General features: G+C 40.6%; 1 protein-coding gene across 1 annotated transcript in view; it reads right to left on the bottom strand.

Annotated features, from left to right (window-relative positions):
- Window positions 1-292: 292 nt before the first annotated feature.
- pth2ra (parathyroid hormone 2 receptor a) overlaps window positions 293-26,501 on the bottom strand; it is a 75,424-nt gene continuing 49,215 nt past the window's right edge. The window contains exons 9-13 of the mRNA XM_079358376.1: window positions 26,431-26,497; window positions 23,268-23,362; window positions 16,109-16,247; window positions 2,858-2,899; window positions 293-805 (exon numbers count right to left, since the gene is read on the bottom strand). Of these exons, the coding sequence (XP_079214502.1) occupies window positions 428-805; window positions 2,858-2,899; window positions 16,109-16,247; window positions 23,268-23,362; window positions 26,431-26,497 (721 nt within the window). The 3' untranslated portion in view covers window positions 293-427. The remainder of the gene's footprint in view (window positions 806-2,857; window positions 2,900-16,108; window positions 16,248-23,267; window positions 23,363-26,430; window positions 26,498-26,501) is intronic.

Below are 26,501 nucleotides of genomic sequence, written 5' to 3'. Positions count from 1 at the left end.
TTCCTTCAATAATTGATATGAAGAAATCGACAGGCTCCTCCGCGTGTGGAGGATGTAATGTGTTCAAGTGGAGTCTTATCTTGTTTGGCTTCATTCTGTAGATAGCTAATACTCTAGGAGACAACACACACAGTGGTCTCTTGTTGTTATCCAGGCGGGATATGACTAATCATATTTTCTTGTCTTTGTTTTAGTAGTTTGAAGACGTCTCTGGAAGACCACCAAAACATTTTTTGTCATGCTTTGCTCGCAGAGCAGAATGGCAGATAACACCACATCCCACTTATGGAACCACTGGCACATACAGTCAACGTTAACTTTGATACTTTGTTTGGACTTTGAATTACGAGACTGGAATGTGTAGGCAAAGTTCTTCCTTGGAACATTTTCATCAGTCCATACCGCACGCTTAGACATCCAACTACTGCTACAATGTTTCCTCTTCATCCTCGGCTGTTGCACTTGTATTAAAAACAGGCAGATTTTCCTTTAGCGAGATATCGTCCACCATTTTTGGCCCGCTGTCCTCAGGTTCCTCACGTATGGAGGCGTCTGAGTTACCAATCACGTATCCTGGGAGTGTGGCGTGCATGCTGATCGCAGGACCTGTACTTCGATAAACACGACTTGAAACAAGTGTGGTTGAACGTGTGGAAGGTCCAGCCCCTGCCAGGTGGCTGCTGGTGCTGTTGGTGTTGAGGCCGACCACCACATTGCTGTAGTGGTAGCGGCCACAGACCACTGGGCCCTCCCACTCAAAGGCCAGGTTCCAGCGGGTCCATGTCTTCTTTATCTCTGCTTGAACCTGTAGGGATGGGACTTATATAAACTTTAAATAGCAAGAGTTCCATAGCAGAACTATCATTCCCAGCATTTCTTTTCTCACAGAACAATTTTCAAACATTGTTTTTATGTGTTGGGTTTGAAAGTGCTAATTGAATCTTGTTCTTTATATTTCCATTTATTTACTGTAGACTGAGTATTACTAAGGAAACTGTCTTTTATTGGTCAACATTTTTACAGGTTTACAACTGTTACACAGTTGATGGATTTTCTTTGTTACTTTTTCAGAGCACATAAGTTATTTACTTCTGTCAGGACCTGAAGAAAATTTCAACCAAAATCTTAAAAAGAGTATCTGTAGAAAATTACCTACCCTGCCTTTAAAGTTGTTGAAATGTCAATCAATTAGTAGATTACAGTATTCGGCACATTCGGATAAAGCTCATAATAAAATGTTGCCTACAGTACCAACATATCAAAGAATCTCAATCAAACATTTTATTTCAAGAATAGTTTTTATATTGTAGTTTGTTGAGGAAATATGATGACATATTCATGACTTTTGTGTTCTGTTTTGTGTTGTTGCTACAAGGACAATTGGTTTGTGATCTGCTTTGAATGGAATACAATGAATTGAACTGAGCCTGAAGTAAAAGCTCTCTAATATTGTTACTGGGGACCTTCTAGTGGGCTTTGTGTGGCTATGTTTGCCTGCAGATTTTTAAGTCTAAAGATAAAACAAAAATGTATCCTATATAGCTCATACTTTTGTGATGTGTTAACAAGGCAAACTTTCATATCTGGATTGATATCAGTGCTTAATTGTCATTTTTTCATGTGCTTGAGGGACGTGTGATGTGGGAGAGAAAGTTGACAACCAAATACAGTATATGACAAGTGTTTATTCGTTGGAAGAGATAGAGAGTAACGTTTTACTGCAAACAAGTAGTTTTTTCCTTTGTGAGGTCGCTCACTCTTTCGCATCCGCGATGATGGTGAGAGAATCAAGCAACTGCAATGAGGTGTGTGTCACACTGATTGGCTTTGATTCAGCCCAGGTGTGGGAAGCTTTTATATACCCTGAGTCTCCAGTGCGCTGCGTTGACTCATTATCTCACCTTCAGAGGTAGTGAGAGGTGCTTCCTGTGTTTTCTCAAGTTCTCTCTGTGTATATATAAACACTAACTAAAATCTTTGTGTAGGAGTCAAAGCCTTTTCTGTTATAGAAGGTCTCGTAGCCCTTTCCTTTTGTTGTGTTTTTTTCTGGGTCTCCTGAACAATTTTGGTTTTAGGTTCCACCCCCTAAAACCAAAATTATATTTATATATATATATAATACTTCTGGGATAACTTTGCGACAACATTACCTGCTCTTTTGTTAATTCAAGAGTAAGGTCCTTTACCTGCTTTTTGTGAAGTGTCTCGATAATGCCTGTTATGATTTGACGCTATACAAATAAAGACTGATTGATTGAACATAATGTTACGCCATATTTTGCCTTTATTTGTTGTCCATACAAAACCGTTGGAGAACTGCGAGAAGATATAAGTCAGCTAAAAGAATACACGTCTCTCTCCTAATGCTTTCACAGACTGCAGTATACAGTCCACTCCCAGCAGCCTGACGAAATGGTGAGGTTCAGCTACCCTCTCTATGTGGAACCAATGCGTCTTGTAGAGACTTAAGACTCAATAGAGCTCCATGATAGGGTGATGTCTGGCTGAATGTTTAAAAAAACTAAATATTAAACTATAATTAAACAGCAAGCGCACACAGTGTGATGTGTTGAGTCTTGAATTTGGTTGCACGGAAAGGCTTCAGAAGATAAAAGGAGTTCTCCACAGGATGCATTGTGAACAACAAAAGTCAAGAGTGGAAAAAAACATTTTAAAAAAACAAAACTGATTTTTTTTTATGATGAAAAGTTGCTATTTTTTTTTTTTTCAATGGCCTAATGAAGTAGAAGCTGTACCAAGGTCTGTTTGGCTACAGCTATTTTTCAAGAACATTAGTCTGGCTCTTTGTACATCTCTTTTAGGATCAATACCTTTCAGACAAGGATGATAAACTCACCTCTCCGTTGCAGTAGCAGTAGATGATGGAAACAAAGAAACCCTGGAGGAGAGATAGTGACATGTATGAACACAAGAGGGGTCACGTCTAGAGATAGCAAGGCTTTATATACAGCTTGACAATAACATTGTATGACTGACCATATCTGTTTAATCGCCTCAAAAGGTTATCACGTGGAACACAAGATTGGGTTTTTGTACTGTCGTGGTTCACAATGTTTTTGTCAAAGTGCTGGGAACATGCAAGTGTTTGTGTGGCTTGTTGTACATCTTTGCTAGTGAGAAACTACTAGGAAGAGACTCACCAAGAAGCTTAAATAAACTGTGTTCTCATCTTTGATTTGATGATTATTCATTATTATCCCCGGGGGGCAATTCATTTTACAGCAGCCATTGGCACAGCCAACACATAAATAAAATGAACAATAAGTAAAATAAGACATATTCAAAGAGAAGAAAAGAAAATAAATAACCCAATTAACCCATAGACTCATCCTGGAAAGTTACAAATTGCAATGTTTAGAGCTGGTTCAAATATTTAACTGCTAATGGTAAAAATGATTTTATATACCGGTTTGACTTTGCTTTCCTAGAGAAGGCAAACCTTCTCCCTGATGGTAGAGGCCAAAACTCTGTGTGGAGAGGGTGAAGAGGGTCTGCCAAAATGGCGTTTGCCCTCCAGACACACCTAACCTGGTAGACCTGGCTCAGATCATTAAGACTGACACCGATGATCTTTCGGCACTGTTTAACAATGCCTCGCAGCCTGTTTTTGTTAATCAAATTAAGATTACCGAACCAGCATATCATTGACAATTTGAGAATAGACTCGACAAATGATGAATAAATCATTTTCATAAGTGAACTTTCAACATTAAAACTCCTCAGCTTCCTTAAATAAAACAGTCTTTGATTGACCTTTTTACAGATCCCATCTGTGTTGGTCTCAAAGGTCAGTTTATCATCCAGTATAGTGCCCAGGTACTTACACTGACTGACTGTCTCCACTGCTGAGCCGTTTATAATGGAAGATGGCAAGGCAGGTGGTTTCCTACGGAAGTCAAACCGCATGTCTTTGGTTTTTGCGACATTGAGCTGTAGGAATGACTCCTTGCACCATTCAATAAAGCTGTCCAAGACCGGACCATGGCCCACCTCATGGTCCTGCAGAAAACTAAGTATCACTGAATCATCAGCATATTTAATAATAGATTGTGGCAGCAGTCTGTATACAATACAAATAACAATGGTGATAAGACACACCCCTGGGGTGATCCAGTAGAGCACACCAGGGCCTCAGACAAGGTGCCATTTACGCGAACTCTCTGTGGCCTCCTGATCAGCCAGCCAGCCAACCAACCAACCAAAATATGGTACCGACATCTATTGCAGGAATTTCAGAGAGCCTCTGAGCAAGAATATGGGGCTGCATGCAGTTAAAAGCTGACAAGAAATCAATAAAAGAAGCCAATACATGCGTCTTTGTGCCCTCCAGATGTCCAGCAACACGGTCCAGCAGTGTTGGACCGTGTTGAGCAATAGTCTTTGAACAATAGTTTAAATCTCTCTTATGGACATGAGCTTGTGTAGTGCTTTTCTTGTCTTCTAACTCACACACTGATGGCAGAGGTTGCTATGTAGCGAGATCATCAGAAATAACTAATCCCATTCATACGCTGCCGATGAAGGGTTGAGTGTCTTGCCCAAGGACACATTGGACATGTTGCTGCAGGAGAGCCACAGCCGCCCCAGATGGTGGCCTTTTTTGTTAAATACATTTAACAGGGCTCACTTTAAAGTTTTAAGCCAATCTTGAAAAAGTTTTAAGAAGATAAAAAATAATTGGTTTAAAAAAAAAAGGATTGACTTTATAAAGTAAATAAGGACCTCACGGTATGCCATTCACATTAAATACATTGAAAAATACTTATCTGTAAAGATTTATGGTTATAGGGCTGAATGATGGTTCAACTATCGGCTTAAGTTTGAGGGATTTTGAGGACCTGTTCTGGATGGAGAAGGACCTGAAATCCACTTTGTCCATATGTTGTCGCATCCGATTTTAAATGGAGGGTGTTACGGATTCATTGGCTGAGGGCAGAACAAGTGTATGGGTAAACGTAGGAGAGGTTTTGTGGTCATGGCTTCAATGTTGAGCCATTGGCACCTGAAGGTGTAAATGTAAGCATTAAATAGTTTAGTTTATGTATGAGGTCTGTGTGCAAAAATGCACAATCTCACCTGCAGGCAAATTTCTCCACTTGATAACTTTACACATAAGAATCCTGTGCAGAAGGACTTCCGGTTCCGGTCGCAAGGGGATGGCAACTTAGTAAGAGAGCTCTCGACGAGAAGTACTTAAAACTGCCCCAAAGTGCATTAACTGACCGGCGAAATACTTGAAAACGAGGTTAAAGGGGCTCAGATGACGTCCAAAAAGAACAGAAGAGGTAGAAAGTCAGCTTTCGAGCATGCTGAAGACGAGGAAATGCAGCTAACGGAGGAAGCTAACGCTAGCTCCCCCGGGGCTAGCCGCGGCGCTTCCCCCGCTCCGAGCTTTGAAGATACCGGTACAGAGAACGAGGACGGTCCGGTAAGCTTGACGTTGATACTGACAGAGCTAAGAGGAGTTGGAAGAGAGGTGAAAGAATTCCGAAAAGACACAAAGTCACAACTGCAGGTCATTAGAGGTGAGCTGGACAAAACAAACGCCAGGCTCAACGAGATAGAAACCAGGGTTGCTGTGCATGAAGATCAGCTGCAAACAACTGACGAAATAGTTTCTGAGCTTGTAACATCGCAAGAAAAACTGAACTTTAAACTGGCATCGCTGGAGGCCTACTCGAGAAAGGAGACACTCAGACTGTACGGGGTCCCGGAAGGAGCGGAATCGAGCTCACAAACCATGACCCACTTTGTGGAGAAAATACTTCGGGAGAATCTCAACATCCCCCCTTCAACAGCACTACAGATCCAGAGGGCACATAGAGCACTATCATCTCCCCCTCCAGTCGGGTCCCAGCCCAGATCGATCCTGGTAAAATTTCTGTGCTTTACAGTCAAAGAAGAAGTGCTGAGGCTCGCGTGGCAGAAAAAAGGTTTTATGTGGAACAATAATAAAATAAATGTTGACCATGACTACCCTCCGGAGATCATGGCTATGAGCAAAGAGTATGCAGATGCACGGAGGATCCTGAAGGACAAGAATCTGCGGTTCCGGACCCTCTATCCAGCTCGTCTGAAGGTGTTCTATGAGGATGGAGCGAAAACCTACAACTCGGTGGAGGAAGCGACTGCGGACCTGGCGAGTCGGGGGTTCCCGGTGACTGTGATTAAACCACCGGCTACTCTTAGAGAGAAACTACAGAGATGGTCGTCTTGGAGTCGGGTCGGGGGTCGGCGGCCGCGGCAGAACCAGGGAGCTGCAGGCTACAAGGAGAGGCTGCAAGTATATAGACGGGAAGAGAACTGATATGATGTTATGTTCTGGACGACATGGTGAGATGCAACGGTTGTCGAGTTAAAATGGGTGGGGATTCTCTTTTCTAAGGGCGCCATCACAGTGGAAGGCCCCCTACCTCAGGGAGTAAATAGGGGTATTCCTTCAAGGACAAAGGGAAGCAGTGGAAGTGGTCCACTGCTGGAAGTGTGGCTAGGAGTGTTCATGCTTCAGTTATGTACCAACTATTTTTGTTTGTTTTCTATTCATGGTACTTGTTATTGTTCCGAGGGGGGTCTGCCTGCCGCTGCCGGGTTGTGGTGTGCTCAGTTAATACAACGACATGCAGAGTGAGCCAGTGAAAATAATTTCTTTTAATGTGAATGGGGTCTTGAATGTGGTAAAGATGAGTAAGATACTGTCTAAACTAAAAGAAAAAGCTCACATTGCCTTACTTCAAGAGACACGCATGAACCAAGCGGACCATCTGAGGTTGAAAAGGAAAGGTTTTAGACACGTTTTTTTCCTCATCCGTCAAATCTAAACATAAAAGGGGTGTGGCTACGCTTATCTCTGGTGCACTTAACTACGAACATATCTCAGAAGTCAGTGATGATGAGGGCAGATTTATTAGGATAACGGGCAAGATAGAGGGGTCTGAAATCACAATATTAAATGTGTATGCCCCGCCTGGGAGCGACTGGGTTTTCTATAGGAACATTTTTGATCTGATGTTGGACTCTCCGGGCACAGTCATCTGTGGGGGGGATTTCAACTTTAGGCTTGTTCCCAAACTAGACTCCTCTAATCCAACGACTCAGACTAACCCACTCTTGAAGAAAATAAACTCCTATATGGTGGAAATGGGGATAATAGACGTATGGAGAGAGCGGTACCCATCTATCAAAGGATACACACACTATTCAAGCTCATTTAAAGTCTATGCTAGACTGGATTACTTTTTTATGTTTACTGTGGATAGATTTAGGATTAGAGACTGTGACATACTAACAAGGGATCTCTCTGATCATAGCCCCATATATGTCTCTCTGCAGGTGGCAAGGAAAAATCGAAATACTCTGTGGAAACTCAACTCGCATATACTCAATGACCCTGCCATAGTATCTAAAATAAAGGAAGACATTAAAGAGGTTTTAGAAATTAACGACACAGGGGAGGTGTCACCGACTATACTATGGGATACGCTTAAAGCTGTAATGAGGGGTAAATTGATCTCCACTACCTCCTACCTGAAGAGAATCAAAGGGCAAAAACTAGCTGAGCTTCAGTCAAATTTAAAGCTGAAGCAACAAGCAGATGTTGACAACCCAAGCACCGCTATTAAGCAGGAGATTAGGAAATTACAGGGTGAAATTAATGATATTCACACACAGGAGGCCCAGAAGAACTTAACCTTCCTGAGACAAAAATATTATGAGATAGGAGGGAAATCAGCAAAATATCTGGCGTACAAACTACGTAAACAACAGGAGGAAAGTACAATACACAAAATCAGGAATCCTAAAACTAATGTCATGGAAACTAAATTGGAAAAGATCCAGGAATGTTTTGAGGTTTTCTTCAGGGATCTGTACTCACAACCTAGTGCCTCTGAGGAACATTGCATTGATACCTTTCTTAGCTCCCTTGATTTACCTTCACTCTCAGAATCTCAGAATGAGAATTTAATAAAACCAATCTCAGCTGAGGAAATTAACGCTGCTATCACCAGACTGAAGTTGGGGAAGGCAGTTGGGCCAGATGGGTATAATGCTCAATGGTACCGCTGCTTGAGGTTAGAACTAGTCCCACTATTACTTAGAGCGTTTAATCACATCCTTCAGGAGGGAGAAATCCCACCCTCCTGGAGGGAGGCAACGATCTCTGTTATCCCTAAGGAGGGTAAAGATAGGCGAGAATGTGGGAATTACCGGCCAATTAGTGTCCTCAATTTGGATTATAAACTGTTCACCTCTGTTTTTGCCCGCAGACTGGAGAAGCTGCTGCCTGTTCTCATCGATTTGGACCAGACTGGTTTTATTCATCAGAGACAGACGTCAGATAATATTAGGAGAGTACTACACATTTTAAGTCAAATTCATATAGAGGGGCCTCAATCAATTATAGGGAGTCTGGATGCCGAAAAGGCTTTCGACTCTGTTAGATGGGCTTTTTTGTATAAGGTACTGGGGAAGTTTGGTTTTCAGGTGAAGTTTATTAAAGTAATCCAGGCGTTATATGACAGACCCTCGGCCCACATCAAGGTAAATGGTGATCTTTCTGGAGCTTTTGCTCTGAATCGGGGATGCAGGCAGGGGTGCGCAATCTCGCCACTCCTCTTTGATTTATTTATTGAAACACTAGGCCAATTAATTAGACAAAACCGAAATATTAAGGGCATTATTATGTCAGGAATAGAGCATAAAGTAGCAATGTTTGCGGATGATGTGTTGGTCTGTCTGGGGGAACCGGAGAAGTCATTCACAGAATTGATGTCTACTTTGACTGATTTTGGCAGGTTATCTGGCTATAAAGTTAACATTATAAAAACTCAGGTGATGACTCTTAACTATGTGGCCTCTGCGAATTTACGTGAGAAATTTAAAGTAAACTGGGAAAACGAGAGTATTAAGTATTTGGGTGTCCACCTGACACGAGACCTTTCAGTGCTCTTCCGGGCAAACTATGAGCCAATATCCTCAAGTATAAAAGCAGATTTACACAGATGGAACTTGGTCCCTTTTTTGAGCCTTAGCTCTAGGATAAGTGCAGTTAAGATGAATGTGCTCCCCCGTTTACTTTACCTTTTTAGGAACTTGCCTGTGGAGGTGTCTGATAATCAATTCAGTGAGTGGGACAAATGGATCTCCAGATTTGTCTGGCAGGGCCGGAAACCAAGGATTAAATATGCCACCCTTCAACTGGCCAAGGAAAGTGGAGGGTTAGGTCTCCCCTGTCTAAGGAATTATTATTATGCTTCACAAATAGCTCCCCTCCTATACTGGTGTGATGACACATATATAGCTAGATGGAAGGAACTGGAGTCCAGCCTATCTAAACAGTTCCCCATCCAAGCAGTGATAGCGGATAAGGGTCTTATGACTCGCTTGGAAGGATTGGGGAATCCTTGGGTGAATCATACGCTTCAAGTCTGGCAGAAAGTGATAAATACTTGTGATATATATAAAATGTTGAGATCTTTCAGATGGTTCGCGCATGATTCAGATTTTCTCCCTAACAGACACGACTCTAGCTTTAAATCATTGTCGGTGCATGGTCTCACTACTCTCCTTTCACTCACTCAGAAAAACACTGTGCATAGCTTCGAGACCCTGAGGGACAAACATGGCCTGTCGCGGAACGATTTCCACAGATACCTGCAGTTACGGTCATATATTGTCCATGAATGTAAATTGGTCAACCTCTCAGCTGTTGAATCAGAATTTTTTCACATTGTAAAGAATGCATTAACCATGACCCCTTCTAACTCGATTTCAAAGCTTTATACTGCTCTATCCCATGCTGGTAATAAGAATACTTTTTACATTAAAGGTAAATGGGAAAGAGAATCTGGGACCCAGATATCTGAGGAGGCGTGGGGCGATATATGGTCCTTTCAGTGGTCAACATCCAGCTCCATGAGCTGGAGGGAACATTGTTGGAAAAATATTATTAGGTTTTTCAGGACACCACATCAGGAGAGGTATAAAGGGGAACATGTGCCATGCTGGAGACAATGTGGCTCGACTGTGGCTAATCATTACCATATCTTTTGGGATTGTCCCAAACTAGGTGTCTTCTGGAGGGGTATTCAGACATCTTTAAGTAAGGTTTTTAACACTCAAGTTCCTCTGAGCTTCGAGGTCCTGTATCTGGGTCGCGTCTCTTTTTTGGAACGCAGGAGTGAAATAAAACTATTACAGTTACTTTTGGTGGCAAGCAAAAAAACGATTACGAGAAGATGGTTGAGTCCGACTCTACCTTCTATTAAGGACTGGTTTGGAGTAACTCTTGAAATATTTAAGATGGAAAAACTATCCTATCAACTAAAAATTCAAAGGGACAAATTCTATCGGATCTGGAATAACTGGATTGTCTATATTACCCCCGAGAGAGCAGACTTTTTCTAATATCACTGGTACCACTATCTTATGTTTATTTCCGTGAATGTCTTTCGATGTCTCTCTTTTTGATGGCGGCGGCGGGTGACCCCCCTCACCTGGTTTCTGTTCTTGGTTTCATGTTTTCTCTCTTTTTTTTGTTCTTCCCTTTTCTATTGTACTTTAAAACAAAAACCGGATGGACATCTGTCATTACCTTTGTTGATATGTATGCTTGATGTGTGGTCATTTTCTGTCCATTCGAAATAAAGATATAATTTAAAAAAAAAAAAGAATCCTGTGCAGACATTTGCATGTGTGCATTGTATGGTTGCATTAAGCCCTGCCTGTTTTTGGCATTCATGACAAAAAAAAAAATGCAATAAAGTGGCACAATGTATCCAGTCATGAGACGGTATCTATAAAACTGATAACTTTGAAAATATTTTAAAAAACTGACAAGCGAATTCAACTAAGGCTTTAAGATTTCATCGCCCCTTCTCCTTCACAGTAATTTACGCTGATTGGGTGCACTTCTCACATTTTCTGTTAGTGTTGCCATGTGATTGAAGAGTTGATTAAAGGCAGGTATGTCTGAGTAAGCCTCTCACTTTTTAGTCTTATGAGACGGACAGTCGACAGAGCTCAATACATTTTTTCAGTGCCAATGTAATGTGTTGCTTTCAGATTGATGTGAAAATCTGTGAAAAAGCTGATGGGATGATGAAGGTGATAAAACTGCACAGGTTTGGTGGTGATGGGGAGGTGAAGGGGTTGCACATAACGATAGCATGCATGAAATGAAGAGAGACCCTTGTCTAAAAAAAGGCTTCATGATCAGTAATGTGGGAGTGGAGCAGGGTTATGGATAGATGTGACCAGGTGATGATTACAAGAAAATGAGAGCATAAGGAGGTGTTCATGTTTCACAGTATGCGAATAAGCAATAAAACCAGCATGCGGAAGGGAAGGTCTTGCTGAATGAAATTTCTTTGCCTCTTACTACAGAGGGAGGAAAGTGGACAGAGGCAGAAATCAGGGACAGACAGTGGGGAGAGACATGCGGCTCAGACGTAAACCCGAGCCGCCCGCGTGAGGACTACAGCCTCGATGCACTGCCACTGTGCCACCAGTGGCCCACCGGGGCAATTTTTGATATAAAATGTAAAGAGAAAAAAAATCTAATGACTTTATAGTGAACAGTTGTCAGGTTGTTTCCTCCAAAAAAAATACATCATTACATGGATATCTCATCTGGCAGTCCATAAGCTGCCTTCGGTGCATCTGAAACACACTGGTGTAAGAATAACTTCCTCCACCTCAACATAAACAAAAGAAATAATAGGCACCCCATCACTCCAGCCCCCCACCCTCATCAACAACGACACAGTTGAAACTGTTGACAGCTTCAGATACCTCGGACTCACACTAGACAAGAAACTCACCTTCGACCAGCACACAGCGGACATTCAAAAAAGGAGCCACCAAAGACTGCACGACATCCGAAAACTCAAAGGACTCTATGTTGCCCCCCCCCCCTCCTCCTCATGTTATACCAAAGCATCGTCCAGCCCATCCTGCTCTACTGTTCCTCCTGCTTCTTTAACTTACTCAGTCAAAAACCGAGCCAAACTCACCCGTGTCACAAACATTGCAGCCAAACTTATTGGTCTCCCCACTCCCACCCTGTCAGAACTCAATTCAAAGGCCATCACACGCATCGCTCACACGGTAGCACTGGACATCACCCACCCTCTCAACTGCCACCTCACCATCATGCCCTCCGGACGCAGATACAGGTCCCTGTTGTGCAGGAGGGCGCAATGCGGCAGAAGCCTGGTGCCTGCACTCATTTCAGCCCTCAATAAAAATCCACCTCAGTCCCAATCCCCGGTCCCCCCATAACCATATGCACTGTATGTTCCTGTGCCCACCCTATGTCGGCGCGCAGCCCTTAAAACTGTACTATGTTGGTGAAAAAGAATTTCCCCTCTGGGACAATAAAAATAAAATTCTAAAGTCTAAAAAAGAAAATCAGCTCTATATGACTGTAGTATTCAGCAGAAGAGAGAAGAAAGTTAGTGGAGGTGAAAAGCTGCTGCACTTAAACAATATCATAGATTTTTTTTCTGCAAGGGAGCTCACGCTGTTCACTCAGAGTATGGGATGGTAATCATCTCAGAGAAGCTTCAGGTGTTTGTGTGCTGATTGGCCCTAATTTGGTCCAGGTGTGTTAAAGTTATATCTACCCTTGAGTTGCAGCACTCTGTTCTAGCTCATTGTCTCACCTTCAGAGATAGTGAGAGGATCTCTCTGTGGGTCTTTAAAGCCTTGTTCACATCACACCTCCAAATCTGATTTTTTTTTTTTTTTTTTTTTTTTTTAGCACATCCAGATTGTATTTAGTTTACATTTTTCGGCAAGCCCTTGGACAGACTGCTCCAAAAGATTGTTATAGCCAGAAATAAGCAGAAATAATCACACTTCTGTCATCAATTTCGTTGTTGTAATTCCTGGGTGTAACCTGTTACCGTAGAACCCAATGTGGATCAGACCATGTCAATAAGGACGGGCAGATCAGATCTGGTCACTTGCAATGTGTAATGTGGACAGTCAGTGGGTTTCGGTTTGATCGATCTGATTTGGTGAAAAAACTCAGATTTTGGACCGTAGTCTGAACAAAGCCTAAGAAGTGTGATTTTGCATCAGCACTACTTGACCGTTCGGTGTTTACTGACAGCTCAGGGGTCCTCAATTAGCGGACTCCGGTCCAGATCAGGGCCCAAACGTGAAATGAATGGCGGACGAGAAAAATATCAATATTCCAATTTTGTTTCCGATCACGTATCTATCCTGTACTCAATGTCCTATCAGCTGTTGTTTAACGTCACTATATGGAAACTCATTGTGGTCGTGAGTGCTTTTTATTTTTCTTCTGTGAGTGCCTACTCTGTAGAAAGTTAATTTTAAGTTGGATATTTGATAGACGTTTGCTCTGCTTTGCTCCTGGTACACCGAACCTCCAACATAAAACTGACTTCACCACGGTCACACAGGTCATTATTAGCTAGAACAACGTAGTCAGATTTGCAAACGGTACCTGTTTAGTAAAGCAAAAATCATGGCCTGCTCCAAACAAGAGGTTTAATCTGAAAATTGTGAATTTAAGACAGATTGGACAGAGAAATATGCATTTTTCTGCCTGTGCAGAGCACAAAAGTGGAAACGTAAACATCAAGGTGGAACCCAATTTGACACCTAGAGCCTCGTTTGGCAAAGAGCAGAATTATGCAAAACCTAACACCAAAACAAAACTCACACCATTGTCTATGCCTGGCCCTCACGCCTTTTTGTGCCCATGTTTAAAGAACTAGTGGCACAAAAAAGCGTCACATTTCACACTGATGTGGACAGAACACATCATAGTTGAAATGTTTTGTGGATCAAATGCCTTTTTTTGTTTTGAGTTGGAATTACACGTCACTGTCCCAGACCCTGGACAGATTAGAAATTTGGTGAGTGGACCTTTTTTTTGAGGTTCTAATTGAGTACCCCTGTTCCAGCTGGTCTCGTGTAGTTTCTTGGTGCTGGGAATTTCTGAAAGTGTTTTTGGGGATTTCCCTTTAATCTCGTTTTTCGTCAGCTGCCCGGCAACTTTAGTTTGGTTTCTAGTCTGGGTTTTAATTTTAAAATAGAGCCTTGTTTGGCAAGAAACTTTTTTTTTTTTCAATATAACAGTATAATGAGAAAGGAGCACTGCTTTAAAGCCGTTTCACTTGCAGGTCGCTCAATGGAATCTCCTCACAATCACTTGTGTTTCAACCCCCATCATCAAAATGAAATAGTTGTAATAAAAATCATCACAAGAGTACATCAATAGCATCAATGTGCTTTCATTGGTTCCTTTTTCTTCCTGATACTTTTTTTTTCGGTTAAAAAAGAACAAGTGTTTTTAAACATGGACATTCTACAGACAATTATTTTGAGATTTTTATGCTGTTATTATAGAAACAGGACAGTGGATAGAGTCGGACAATAGGGAGAGAGAAACTACAGTGGCGTGTCAGCAGCTGTTTAGATAAATTATTTTCTTCGTACTGTAATCAAAGAATTCTAGATTTTTTTTTTTTTTTTTATAGAAAAAATCAAATTGGGTTCCACCTAAACACCGCAACACCTACCGTCGACTGTGTACACACACTGAACTTAACAAAACATGACCACCAAATAAAAAGCGTGGGGATTTTGACTTGTTTTATCGATTTTTTTAAAAAAAAAAGCTTTTGATTGTGTTTAGCATTAAGGGCTTTACTACAGACTTCTCCACTGTAGTATAGGGGCAAAATGTATGACCTGATTAAATGCATGTATTTTTAAAGGTGTTTTCAACAGGTTTGTGATTTAAGCCTGACTTTATTGAATGTATTCATGTTGAGTTGGATCAATGTGCTCCTCCTGGCCACTCGCTCCTTGACAGAGAAGTTAAGTATTTGTTTTATGCAGCAATAGTTGGACAAAATCCAAAAGTACTGTCAGAATTGAGCCCTGACAGTAAATATGAAAAAAATACATGTCATTATATTTCAAACACGCTCCAGATGTCACAGAGACAAATTTACCAATCAATGATCGTGTCATTGAACGCAGCATGAGTTATACCTTCCTCAGTATAACCATAACGGCATCAGGGAGTTTCAACATGGCAGTGAATGCACTTAAAGAACTCTGAATAAAATTAAGAGAACATTTTATAATTTCAATTAAAATCTGGCTTAAAATATTTGATATCATCCAGCATAACATAGCATATCTACACAATATTGAAGACATTTTTTCCCTATAATTTGAAATTAAATGATTCATTGAAAGAGCTTGTATGACTACTAAATCGTAATTTCATTTTTCTCAATCCATTTTACAGCTCATTTCCAGGTTTATGCTTTACACGGTTTTTGTAGCTCAGTCTGTAGGGACCAGAGGGATCTGGTTCACTGGTTCCAGTCCTCATGCAGACCACAGTATGGAAATTGATCTGGTCGATGGAGAGAACTGCCTATCTAATCAGCCTGTTGTACAAAAGTACATGTCGGTTTAGTTTTCAAACAGGATCACCTGAATAAGTCCTCTTGCCGAAACATCTTTCAATAAAGTTAAGTGGCACTGAGCGTGTGTGCAGGCATAGCTTCTTCTTCCTCATGTTCGTAAAAACCGTGTGAGTGTCCCTTTTGAGGATGAATAAAATGCGTCGGTCTCTTCTTCTTGAAATTCATAATAAACTCTGAACTTTAAGGAGAGTATGTGCTCAACACTCAAAAATGTTCTTTCCTTAACACTGAAACATAAGCTTGAGTCAGTCTAACCAAATGTTTTTAATAGGAAAGGTCGCCTACATGCACAAAATGAAATTCTTATTTAAACATAAGCAAAGTTGAATTGTGACACTGAAATCTCATTATCCAGCTGCTTGACTTAATGATGAAAAGCATTCTTGACTTGACACTGACAGTAATTTATAGAAGATAATTAAGGTTCCCGCAGCAGGAAAATGGAATGGTATGTCAGGTCGTCTTGACAGGTCAGATCAGACAAATTCAGCTTTTTATGGAACTATTTGGTTAAAAAAAAAAAATCGCTGCGCTACTTGATTAATAATGAATGCATAATAATTAACCATCATCAAAAACAATTTAATTCAGAAAAAGACGGAACGTACCTGAAAGGAGTTGAAGAACAGTTCACAGTACATGCGGACTTCCCAGCTCATTCCCTGCAGTGTATGAGGCATCCCAACAAAGATGATGTAATGGATGCCGAAAACCAGCACTAACACAAGAGTGGACTTGGCCAGTTTCCTGTGGAGACACAAACACACATGCAGAGGTGAATAGCCGTTCAGCTGTTCCCACCTGCTAAGAAAAGGGGAAAACGTGCTTTTAGTTTGAAAGAGTACATTCAAAATACATTAAATGTAATCTTAATTAACACAAGATATAAAAACACTGCATAGCTGCTATCTGGACATAGGACTAAACTTATACTATATAAGTTTAGCCCACAGACAAATGCCATTAGCATGGGAAGACCATTCATTTCCTGAAGCTTTGGTTATAATCTGTGACAAAGGAAAATGTAATTCCCAAATGAAATTGGACATTTGCCATTTAATAACCATTTTCAAATTGTTGGCAGAAATGATTCTTTGACAGACTAGAGGCTCTCAGCTTTGGTCATGAAGAACAATTTTCAGTATCCACTGCAGCAAACAAAAGTTTGTATATTGAGGGCAATTGGAGATTAGAGGCCCATGTTCCCACCAGTTGAAGATTCCATAAACAACATAGCCATGACACATTTTAGACACGGGCACTTAAAAGATCCAACCTTATATGCAAACCTTTTATTCTTTGGTTTTAGTTGAGCTGTTAATACAGTACAGCTGCATGTTTTCAAAGGTTTGTGAATTGGTGTGAGGACAACCATCTCTCTCCCTGCACATGGGGTGTAAAGAGGAAAATGGTAATACATTGTTTGCTGCCGTTGATCAGACAGAATAACGGAATAATAGTTGCTTAAGATTCTTTGGAAAAAATGCATGCATACCGCCAAACAATAGTGACTGAACATAATTAATCCATAGACTTCTAGGGATACAGCAACACCAAACAAACCTCAATGTCATCACAAGGTTAATGGAGCCACCAGGTCATGGGACTTCCATACATTCCTGTGCAAATCTGCTGAGCCTAAATGGTTTGCATCACACAACGAAAAAAAGACATTATTGTGCTCAACAGGCTGAGCCGTGGAAGTGTTCCAAAATGAGCAGCAGCCCTCACATACGTAACATAAAGACCAATAAGAAGGCAACAGGCTGTCAAATGCCCATGCAGTTTCAGTAAAAGGCTCAGTGCTGCCCTGTACTGCAGGGACATTTACAAATATTCATCATATGCATAGAGCTGTACAATATTCTATCTGTTCATAATTATGAGTTGGACATTGATGCAGCTGAAGTGCTATAGTGTGTTTGCTCTGTTCAAAGTACAAAGTTCAAAGTCTCTTACAAATCCAGTAATGAATGAGGCTTGTATCCTCATTATCTCATAGGCTCAGCAGCAGCAGCAGCTTGCGAATCACCACTTTTTTTTTTCTCCCCCTGCTTAACAGAGTTGACGATTCTTTGTTTGTCCTTGATTCTTACAACCAGCTATTTAACCCGAGAACGCAGCTGTGCAGTGCCACGTTGGCCACCAGATAACGAGGGAACGTCGACTCAGTTTGCCCTGCTGTGTTGCTACAGAGCTGCACAATAGTAAACAGCTCTGTCTCTGCTGTCATACATCCAATAAACAACTTTAAAGAAAAAAAACAAAAAAAAAACAACCAAACATCAGAGCCATCAAAAAGCTTGCTCAAAGGCTGCTCATGAGTTTCACCCTGGTGTGCTTCTTAGACACACAAGTACTGAATAACTGTGTTTCCAAAGTGGCTTAATGATGACAAAATGATACTGTGTGGCAGAACAACAGTGTTAACAGTAGCAGTGATGACATTTTTTTTTTTTTTTTGGACGATTTAGTTTCCCTCAAACTCAAGAAAAAAACGTTTGTCAAACATTTATTCTTCTGTTGATTTTATGGCTGCAATAATTATGAAACCTGACTTTTTGAAAGGGTCTATTATTACTATGTCATGCAAGGTGCCTTATTTTCTAGTCTAGTCGTTTATTTGTCCTGAGTGCTTTGTACTCTCCCATTAACCTGTCATTAATCAACACTAAATTGCGTGCTTAGACATGTTCGAGACCGAGATGAGGGTGGACTCGTACCTGGTGAGGTGGATCACGGACTACCTCACAGAGAGACCACAGTACGTCAGACTGAAGGACTGCACATCAGACACGGTGGTCAGCAGCACCGGTGCACCACAGGGGACTGTGCTCTCCCCTGTCCTGTTCACCCTGTACACCTCTGACTTCCAGTATAACTCTGAGCTCTGCCACATGCAGAAATACTTGGACGACACTGCGATAGTTGGTTGTGTCAGGGATGGACAGGAGGAGGAGTACAGGAGCCTGATCGAGGACTTTGTGACGTGGTGCAGTGACAACCATCTGCAGCTAAACACCTCCAAGACCAAGGAGATGGTGGTGGACTTCCGAAGGAACAAACCACATCTAGAACCTGTTTCCATCGGGGGGGGTCGACGTGGAGGTGGTCAGGACCTACGGGTATCTGGGGCTGCAGCTGGATGACAAGCTGGACTGGTCGCCTAACATGGACACTACCTGCAGGAAGGGACAGAGTCGTCTGTACTTCCTGAGAAGGCTGGGGTCCTTCAACATCTGCAAAAAGCTGCTGCAGATGTTCTACCAGTCTGTGGTGTCCAGCGTCCTCTTCTACGCAGTGGTGTGCTGGGGAGGAAGCTGCAAGAAGAGGGACGCAGCACGCCTGGACAGACTGGTGAGGAGGGCCGGCTCTGTGGTGGGTACAGAGCTGGACTCTCTGGTGTCAGTGGTAGAGAGGTCTCTGGACAAAATGCTCTCCATCATGGACAACACACACCACCCTCTGCACAGCACCTTCACCGGGCAGAGGAGCATGTTCAGTGACAGACTGCTGTCACAGTCGTGCTCCACGGATAGACTCAAGAACTCTTTTGGTCCCCCTGGCCATCAGGCTGTACAACACTTCACTGTCACGGCAGGGAAGAACCAGACGGTGAACCCTGGACTCTTTTTTCTTTTTTTCACTTTTTTCTCACTCCTCATCTGCACCGCTGACCTCAGAGTCAGCCTCCAGTTGGACACTTTAATGCATATTGATAGTCACCTTACTGAGTACAGGTCACTTTAATGGTAATCACTCTAATCATCTGGTTCCATCCTACTGTATTGTTATGCTACATCTGTAATGGTTGACATGATCACCCTAACTAGGTCAAGTTTCACTTTATTGTCTTCAACACTTAATGCTAATCTGCTCCTCAATAGTTGGGTATTTAAATGGCAATCACCCTAACCACCCCTGGTTTCACCTCATTGTTTTTGACACTCAATGCAAATCACTGCATTGACTGTTTAACGACTGTACTCACACCTCGGGCATAAGCTCAAAGACCTCTGTACATACACATGTAACCAGTTTCTTTCTTTCTTGGGGGATTATTGTATAGAGAGGGGAGGGGGACAGCGGGTGTGTATTGTAACCGATGTCTTGTGTCCTGCCTGTCTGTATACTGCTACTGAATGCCCTGAATTTCCCTCGGGATCAATAAAGTATCTATCTATCTATCTATCTATCTATCTATCTATCTATCTATCTATCTATCTATCTATCTATCTATCTATCTATCTATCTATCTATCTATCTATCTATCTATCTATCTATCTATCTATCTATCTATCTATCTATCTATCTATCTATCTATCTATCTATCTATCTATCTATCTATCTATCTATCTATCTATCTATCTATCTATCTATCTATCTATCTATCTATCTATCTATCTATCTATCTATCTATCTATCTATCTATCTATCTATCTATCTATCTATCTATCTATCTATCTATCTATCTATCTATCTATCTATCTATCTATCTATCCTTTAGATTTGTCGGTCACAACTCCTGTCTATATTTGAAGAAATACAAAATTGGATAACTATTCTAGCAGCAAACTGAGTCACATTATCAATCAATCTTTATTTCTATAGCACATTTAAAACAACTTTGGTTGACCAAAATGCTGTACACGCAAAACATACACACTATAAAAACAATAACTGAAATATCACAGAGTATAGAGTATACAATAATTACGAGCGTGAAAAAAACACTTCAAAACGTCGAGCTCAGCTTGTAAAGAGGTTTTAAGCAAAGATTTGAAGTTCTCAATGGTTGGAGCATTTGTATTGACAGGTAGACTGTTCCATAGATTGGGAGCAGCGACAGCAAAAGCTCTGTCGCCTCGGGTTTTTTCCCAGCACCTCTGGTTAGATGACCTCATTGCTCTGACAGCAGCATGGAGAGTCAACAGCTCGGACACATATTGCTGTACCATCGCATTAAAGGATTTAAAAAACAAAAGCGAAAAAATCCTAAAACCATCTGGAATCCCGTGAAGAGCAGCCATGTGATATGATCTTGTCTCTTTCCTTTCAGGAGATGTGCAACCGTGTTTTTAACGAGCTGCAGGCGGCGAAGCAAACCCTGGTCCAAACAAGAAGTTATGAACATGTTTATGACTCTTTCAAATTCATGAGGAGGGAGATCGACTTTAACCTTTGCCAGTAGACGCAACTGAAAAAAGCTCTTCTTCACAACTGACACATTTTTTACATCATTTTCTTTATGTCCAAAACTAAGTGTGTCCTGCAGAGAAGGTCAAAAGTAATACCTGGACAGCCTGACCAAGCCCAAGCATGGTCTATGTATGGGAAACAATGCAGAGGGAAAACAGGAGCAAGTGACTCATCACATAGAATGTGAGATCGAGATCACAAGTTATTCACGATTAATCTTGTTTTAAATAGTGTAAACTTCAGACAGAATCTTCGTCTAAATAAAGAGGTGCACATTTCTTTTTTAACAAAATATTGATTTATTTGAACTTTTTTCTTGTCAACAAACAACAATAATGAAGGTGTTTTATGTGCTCCATTATTTTTAATTAGTAGCGTACTGCTATGTGCCTAAATTCAGACCTGTTTTGGTCCCATGGTGTGAAATATTTTACTAAGGCATCTTTTCTAATTAAACGTCATCTGGTTGGTAAATAACAACATTTAAAGTTGTTCTATCTGTAAAGCAGGCCACGGCTCTCAGGAACAGACGCACTCTTTGCCTCATTATCAATAGATTCACAGAAAGCTATCATGGACTGTTTCCTTTGGCTACAAATAGTAAAAGAGAAGCTAACAGCAGAGAAAATGAGGGTAGAAGACAAAATAGATGGATGACAGAGAAGCAGACTTATATTATCAGAATTATTATATTAAGAAGGCAGAGAATTTACACACAGAACAGTTCATGGTCTGGGTTGTGGCCTTGTTAAAAGACTTGATCGATTAGAAAGAAAAGACTTTGACGGATATGATGTAGAGAGCTCAATAATATGCTCATTTATCTCTTCCGCTTCACTCTATCTCACCATTAATGAAGATGCTCTGGTCATCAAACAATTTCAGCTAAAGCTCCAACAGCTCTCCTGAGTAATTCGATTGATTAATATGAAGACCATTTGGAAGCATGCTATCAAGGAGATGAAGAAATCTGAATGCCAGATCTTACATTTTTTTGCAGTTTGTCTGCAGTCCTGTGAAGACTGCAGCATGCTATATTTGTTTAATTACTCCTCAGGAGGAGAGGAAGTGCTTTTTATCCAGCTGCATCTCTTTTATCTCTGCTGGTAAGTATAAGGACTGTGTGGATTCTAGGAATGTTTTAACAGAAAACAAGGAGGGTGAGGATCCTCAACATCAACCAAGAGCTGCTTCCTTCACTGAAACTTACCTGAAGGAAATGTAAACTGTCTTCATGCATTTATTCCATTGTTGCCCTTTAATGCACAAAAGTGCTATTCACAGCTGGCTGATGCATTAATTAGTAGGAAGAGGGAACTTGTGTGCATTTTGCTTCTCAAGCTGTGACAGCGACACTCTGTGGCATCCATTCTTTCCAACCAAAACATTAAATCCTGGCCAAAAGGTTAGTTTACATTATATACAAAAAAAAACATGTTTTGTATGATCTCTAGTGATGTGTTTTGTAATTTAATTGCAAGGCAGAGTCTCAGGAAGATGTCCATTTTGGGACAATAAAACATATCTTACTGTAAGCACAGTCAAAGTGTAAGTGTCCTATGGTTTAACAAATGTCAAAAATATACAGTACATCAATATTTGCAAATCGTGGCCACTTATATTTCTTTTTTGAAGGCCACTTCTCAACACGGAAATCCTTACATTTTACTTTATTCTCCTTCAAAACTTTCTCTTCCTTCGATCTTTCTGTGTGTAAAATGCATTGTACTTGGCTTACGATCAGCTTTCAGTTATAGTATGTAGTTACCACACAAGCTCAATCCCATCTGCACTGATGAGCAGTTTTCTCATCTCATTAAGTTGCAGCATACAATCAGCTTCTCTTAGACAACCCCATGTAATTAAAACGTTTTTATCTCAGACATTGACATCCGCAGCAACGGGAGAGCGCAACAGGAATAATTGTAGGAAAACAAATAATGAGCACATCATATCCTTGTGTATTTTGTGTGTGTGTACATGGTCAGGGGACACACAGTCACAAACTGTTTTTGTTTACTCTGAATGTGGTCTCCAATGCACAATTAAGTCCTGTATGACGAATTTGGCCACAAATATATTGTAAACATAAAATAATGGAGTCTATTATTACCCTTTTTTTTTGTTGTTGTTTTTTTCATTAATGGCGTCTGCCACTGGACTAAAGATCTTGGGGTTGAGTGGAAAAGAGGGAAAACTGAAACGACTAATTAATCAATACATTTATAATTTTACCAATTAATTGGAATTAATGATAACTAAACCAGAAAGAATGAAATAGTATTGTCTGAAACTCTTGTCTTATCATGGAAGCCCTGGTCTACGGTTTTCATGTACATATTTTCCTTCCCCCTCTTTCAATGAACAAACAATACCATTCATAAAGGCACTATGGAGTCAACTACTGAGTCTTACAGTGAACTAGAGCAGTTCAGTCATGCAGAGACACCGAACAATAGAAATGAATACAGTGTGATTTGGCCATTTGTCATTGAAAGATGTGCTCACAGCTTAACATTCAGGTAAAGCATGAATGAACTGCTGGCTTTAAAGAAACAGAGTACAAACCTGTACTGTTTCCTTGTGTCGTATCTCCCAGCGTTTGTCTCTCGAATTTTAGTTGCCAGCACTCGTACGATGTTCACAAACAGGATGAAGTTGAGCTGGAACAAAACGACAGAGGTGGAAAACTTTCAGTAACAGTCGGATAATACAAACTCATGTTGACTGGCTTTTTACAAACATACTGTATAAAGGAAAGCAGTCTAAAGATGTCCTGTGCCAATCTTGCTACTTCATAATCCTGGAGAATTTATAACACAAACTAACAACGTCTTAAACTTCTGAGGCATTTATGAACCTCATGTGATGTTCTGTGCCATGAAAAGCTATTTGCCAAGTTCCAGGATTTCTTCTGAGACTTATAAATGAGGCTGAAGTCTATGATGTAAATTGAGGCTTATGTTTTCCAAAGCCAGAGTACAGACAAGACAAAGGAGCTTTCCTTTAACCGCTCATACTGAGCTCCTCTTCAGCTGTCCACATTTCACATGATTTTTCCTCTCTCCACTTCCTTTCACTGAATCTTCTTTATTGTTATAAATAAATGTATATAGAAAATGAATACAGCAACCATGCTTGACTGTTTTAGAGAGAACCTGTTTTGATTGTTAAAGACTTAATGAGAATGTTTTTTTCTTTTTCATCCCTGTGACTAAATCGAATGTATGACATTGTTCAGTCATACATTACATACTACTGAGGTTAGCTCTTGACAAGCAGAGCTGATGAAATGTCTCTTCAAATATATTTAACTATAACGTAACGTGACAGGTGTTTGACATGTAATTATACAGCTAACAATGCATTCATCAAGGTGCAAAGCATTTTCCATTGGATTACTTGGAACATTTTATTTTGGCGAGCTGGTCAAATGGACTTCATTGCAAAGCATCAATAATTAATCGCCAAATAATATCCAAATGTATAAAAAACTAAGAAAACCTTGAAAGTCAACCTTGTTGCTGTACGTGTGAAGAAATCACCCAAATGAGGTTTAGCACTGGTTTAAGCAGGAAGACTGGTTTTATTCTCTCGTGTTCATTCAATGTTCTTCATTCAACTTAACCATTCGCTCTCTACCACTTCCTCTATCTCCTTGCTCTGGTGATCAGCTGTTTATGGGCATTTACTCTTTAAACAGAAAAAAGTGATTGCAGTGCAATCTCTGCGACCGCTCCAATTACCTCTGTAACCCACATGAATATGGAGTTACTAAATCGACATCTCAGTTAGAAGTGTAATCTCACACCAGAACAGTGGGTGGCGCAACCACTCTGTAACTCTCTGTTAGCGCGCACTCTCAAGGTCTCTTCCTTTTTGGCTGAGACGTCGTCCTGAAAGGTCGTTCCGAACAAGTTCAAGACTTCCCGGTATGAAAATACGATATAAGAGACATATATCAATGAATAATATCCTCATATCAATCGCTGATAAGTTGTCTGTTATTAGGACTTGAATTGTGTGTGAGAGAGTGAAGCTGAGGAGCCGCATCTTTCTTGTTGGTCCCCTCGTGAGCTCCGGTAAGCATAGATAGATAGATAGATAGATACTTTATTGATCCCGAGGGAAATTCAGGCATAGCCCTATGTTGCTAATAGGCTAAGCCTCCGTGTTAGCTTGTTGAAACTAATTGACCTCAAGATGTCCTATTCTGATACTTTTCTTAAAACCAATCGGAGTTATGGTATTGATGCCAAATGTTTAACACTACCGTGGTACAGACTGTATCATTGTAATTTGTGAGAGTGTCTTTAAAAAAGATCGCTAATGGCGCTAGCCGCTATGCTAACGGCTATCATTGTCAATGGAGTTTAATATGAATGCTAGTGCTGCAGTGATCGCAGCTAAGCTAATTTAATAGCACAGCAGTGATAGTGTGGTGCTGCATTAAAGGTGCATTGAACCTATTTCTTGTATTCAGATCATTTTGTTGAAAGAGTATCTGATGTTTAAAAGGTTAAATAGATTAAAAGGGTGTACATTTAAAGGAGTATAAGTTACATGTAAAAGCCGTTTAAAAAGATAAATAGTGCTTTAAAAGAGAAACCATTTCATTGTTTATATTACATGGAAAGTGTGATATGGAGTTCATGATGGATAATTCTCTCTTAGCACTAAGATACTTATGTTGTGATACATATCAATTCATTTTACAAGGATTGGAGTAATTTATAACCTGAGTAACTGGTTATACCTGATAAAATACTTGAATGATGGATATAAGTAATGAGGTCTAGTGATGAAGAGAAAGAGAAGATAGTAATTTGTGCTTTCTGCACTGTGTGTGTAGATTGGTTTTTTATTTGATCTTAGATCTGGACTGGATCGTTCAGAATCTGAACCTTTGCGGGTTCAGTGGCGAGCAAACCCAAGAGAGACGATTGACTGTGGATGGACCAGAACCCCGGTGTGGCCAGCCGTGGGTCCGCCCTCAGAGGACATCAGGACCACGATTCATTTCATTCATTCAGGAACCAGATAAGAACTAACACATTCAAACTACCCGGGTAGTGTTAGGAACATATACACAGTGTGCACACAACAAATCAAGGAAAATCTCCTTTCTCTTAAAGGAGAACTGCAGCAAAGGAAACCAAACTTGGACCTTCTGTTTTTTCTTTGTTTTTATTTATTTTAGTGAAGATCTTTTGATACTTTGGAAGAGTGTATTTTGTATGGAAATATCTTTTGTTCATTCACTGCATTGCCATATGTTTGTTGCTGAGGCAATAAAGGTGGTCACTGTTCACTTCCACATCTGCTCTCTCCTAGTGAGTCAATTAAGTAATTCCAGGTATCTTTTCCCGAACCTAGATGAATGTTAGCGCTCTTGAGTTTAGTTATCATCAGTGTGATAAGGCTAGAGGGCCCTACACCTCCATTCCAGCTCAGCAGAGTTCAGATACCGCCTCAGAAACCCACTCCTCATCACATCCTGCATTCTACTGTCACCACCACCAGTGTCTGTACTCCATAGGGGGTCATCCTACACTTCTGTGCGTGAAGTCTAATCGTCAAAGACATTTATCTTTTTCCTAACTCTCCTATCTAAAATTAAATAAACAACTTTGGAGCAATCTACAACCCAATAGTTCTATTATTTATTTCATTTCACCCTTCACTTTATGATAAACAAATCTCAAACTTTATGTCACACTCAAACTCTTACCCCAATGGCAGTCAGGATGGGAACCTGGTAGATCCACTTTATATTACCAGCACTAAGCTCCCAACACCTGC

The sequence above is a fragment of the Symphodus melops genome (genome assembly GCF_947650265.1).
Source record: "Symphodus melops genome assembly, chromosome: 12".
Taxonomy (NCBI): Eukaryota; Metazoa; Chordata; class Actinopteri; order Labriformes; family Labridae; genus Symphodus; species Symphodus melops.
This window is presented reverse-complemented; position numbering and strand designations above follow the sequence as displayed.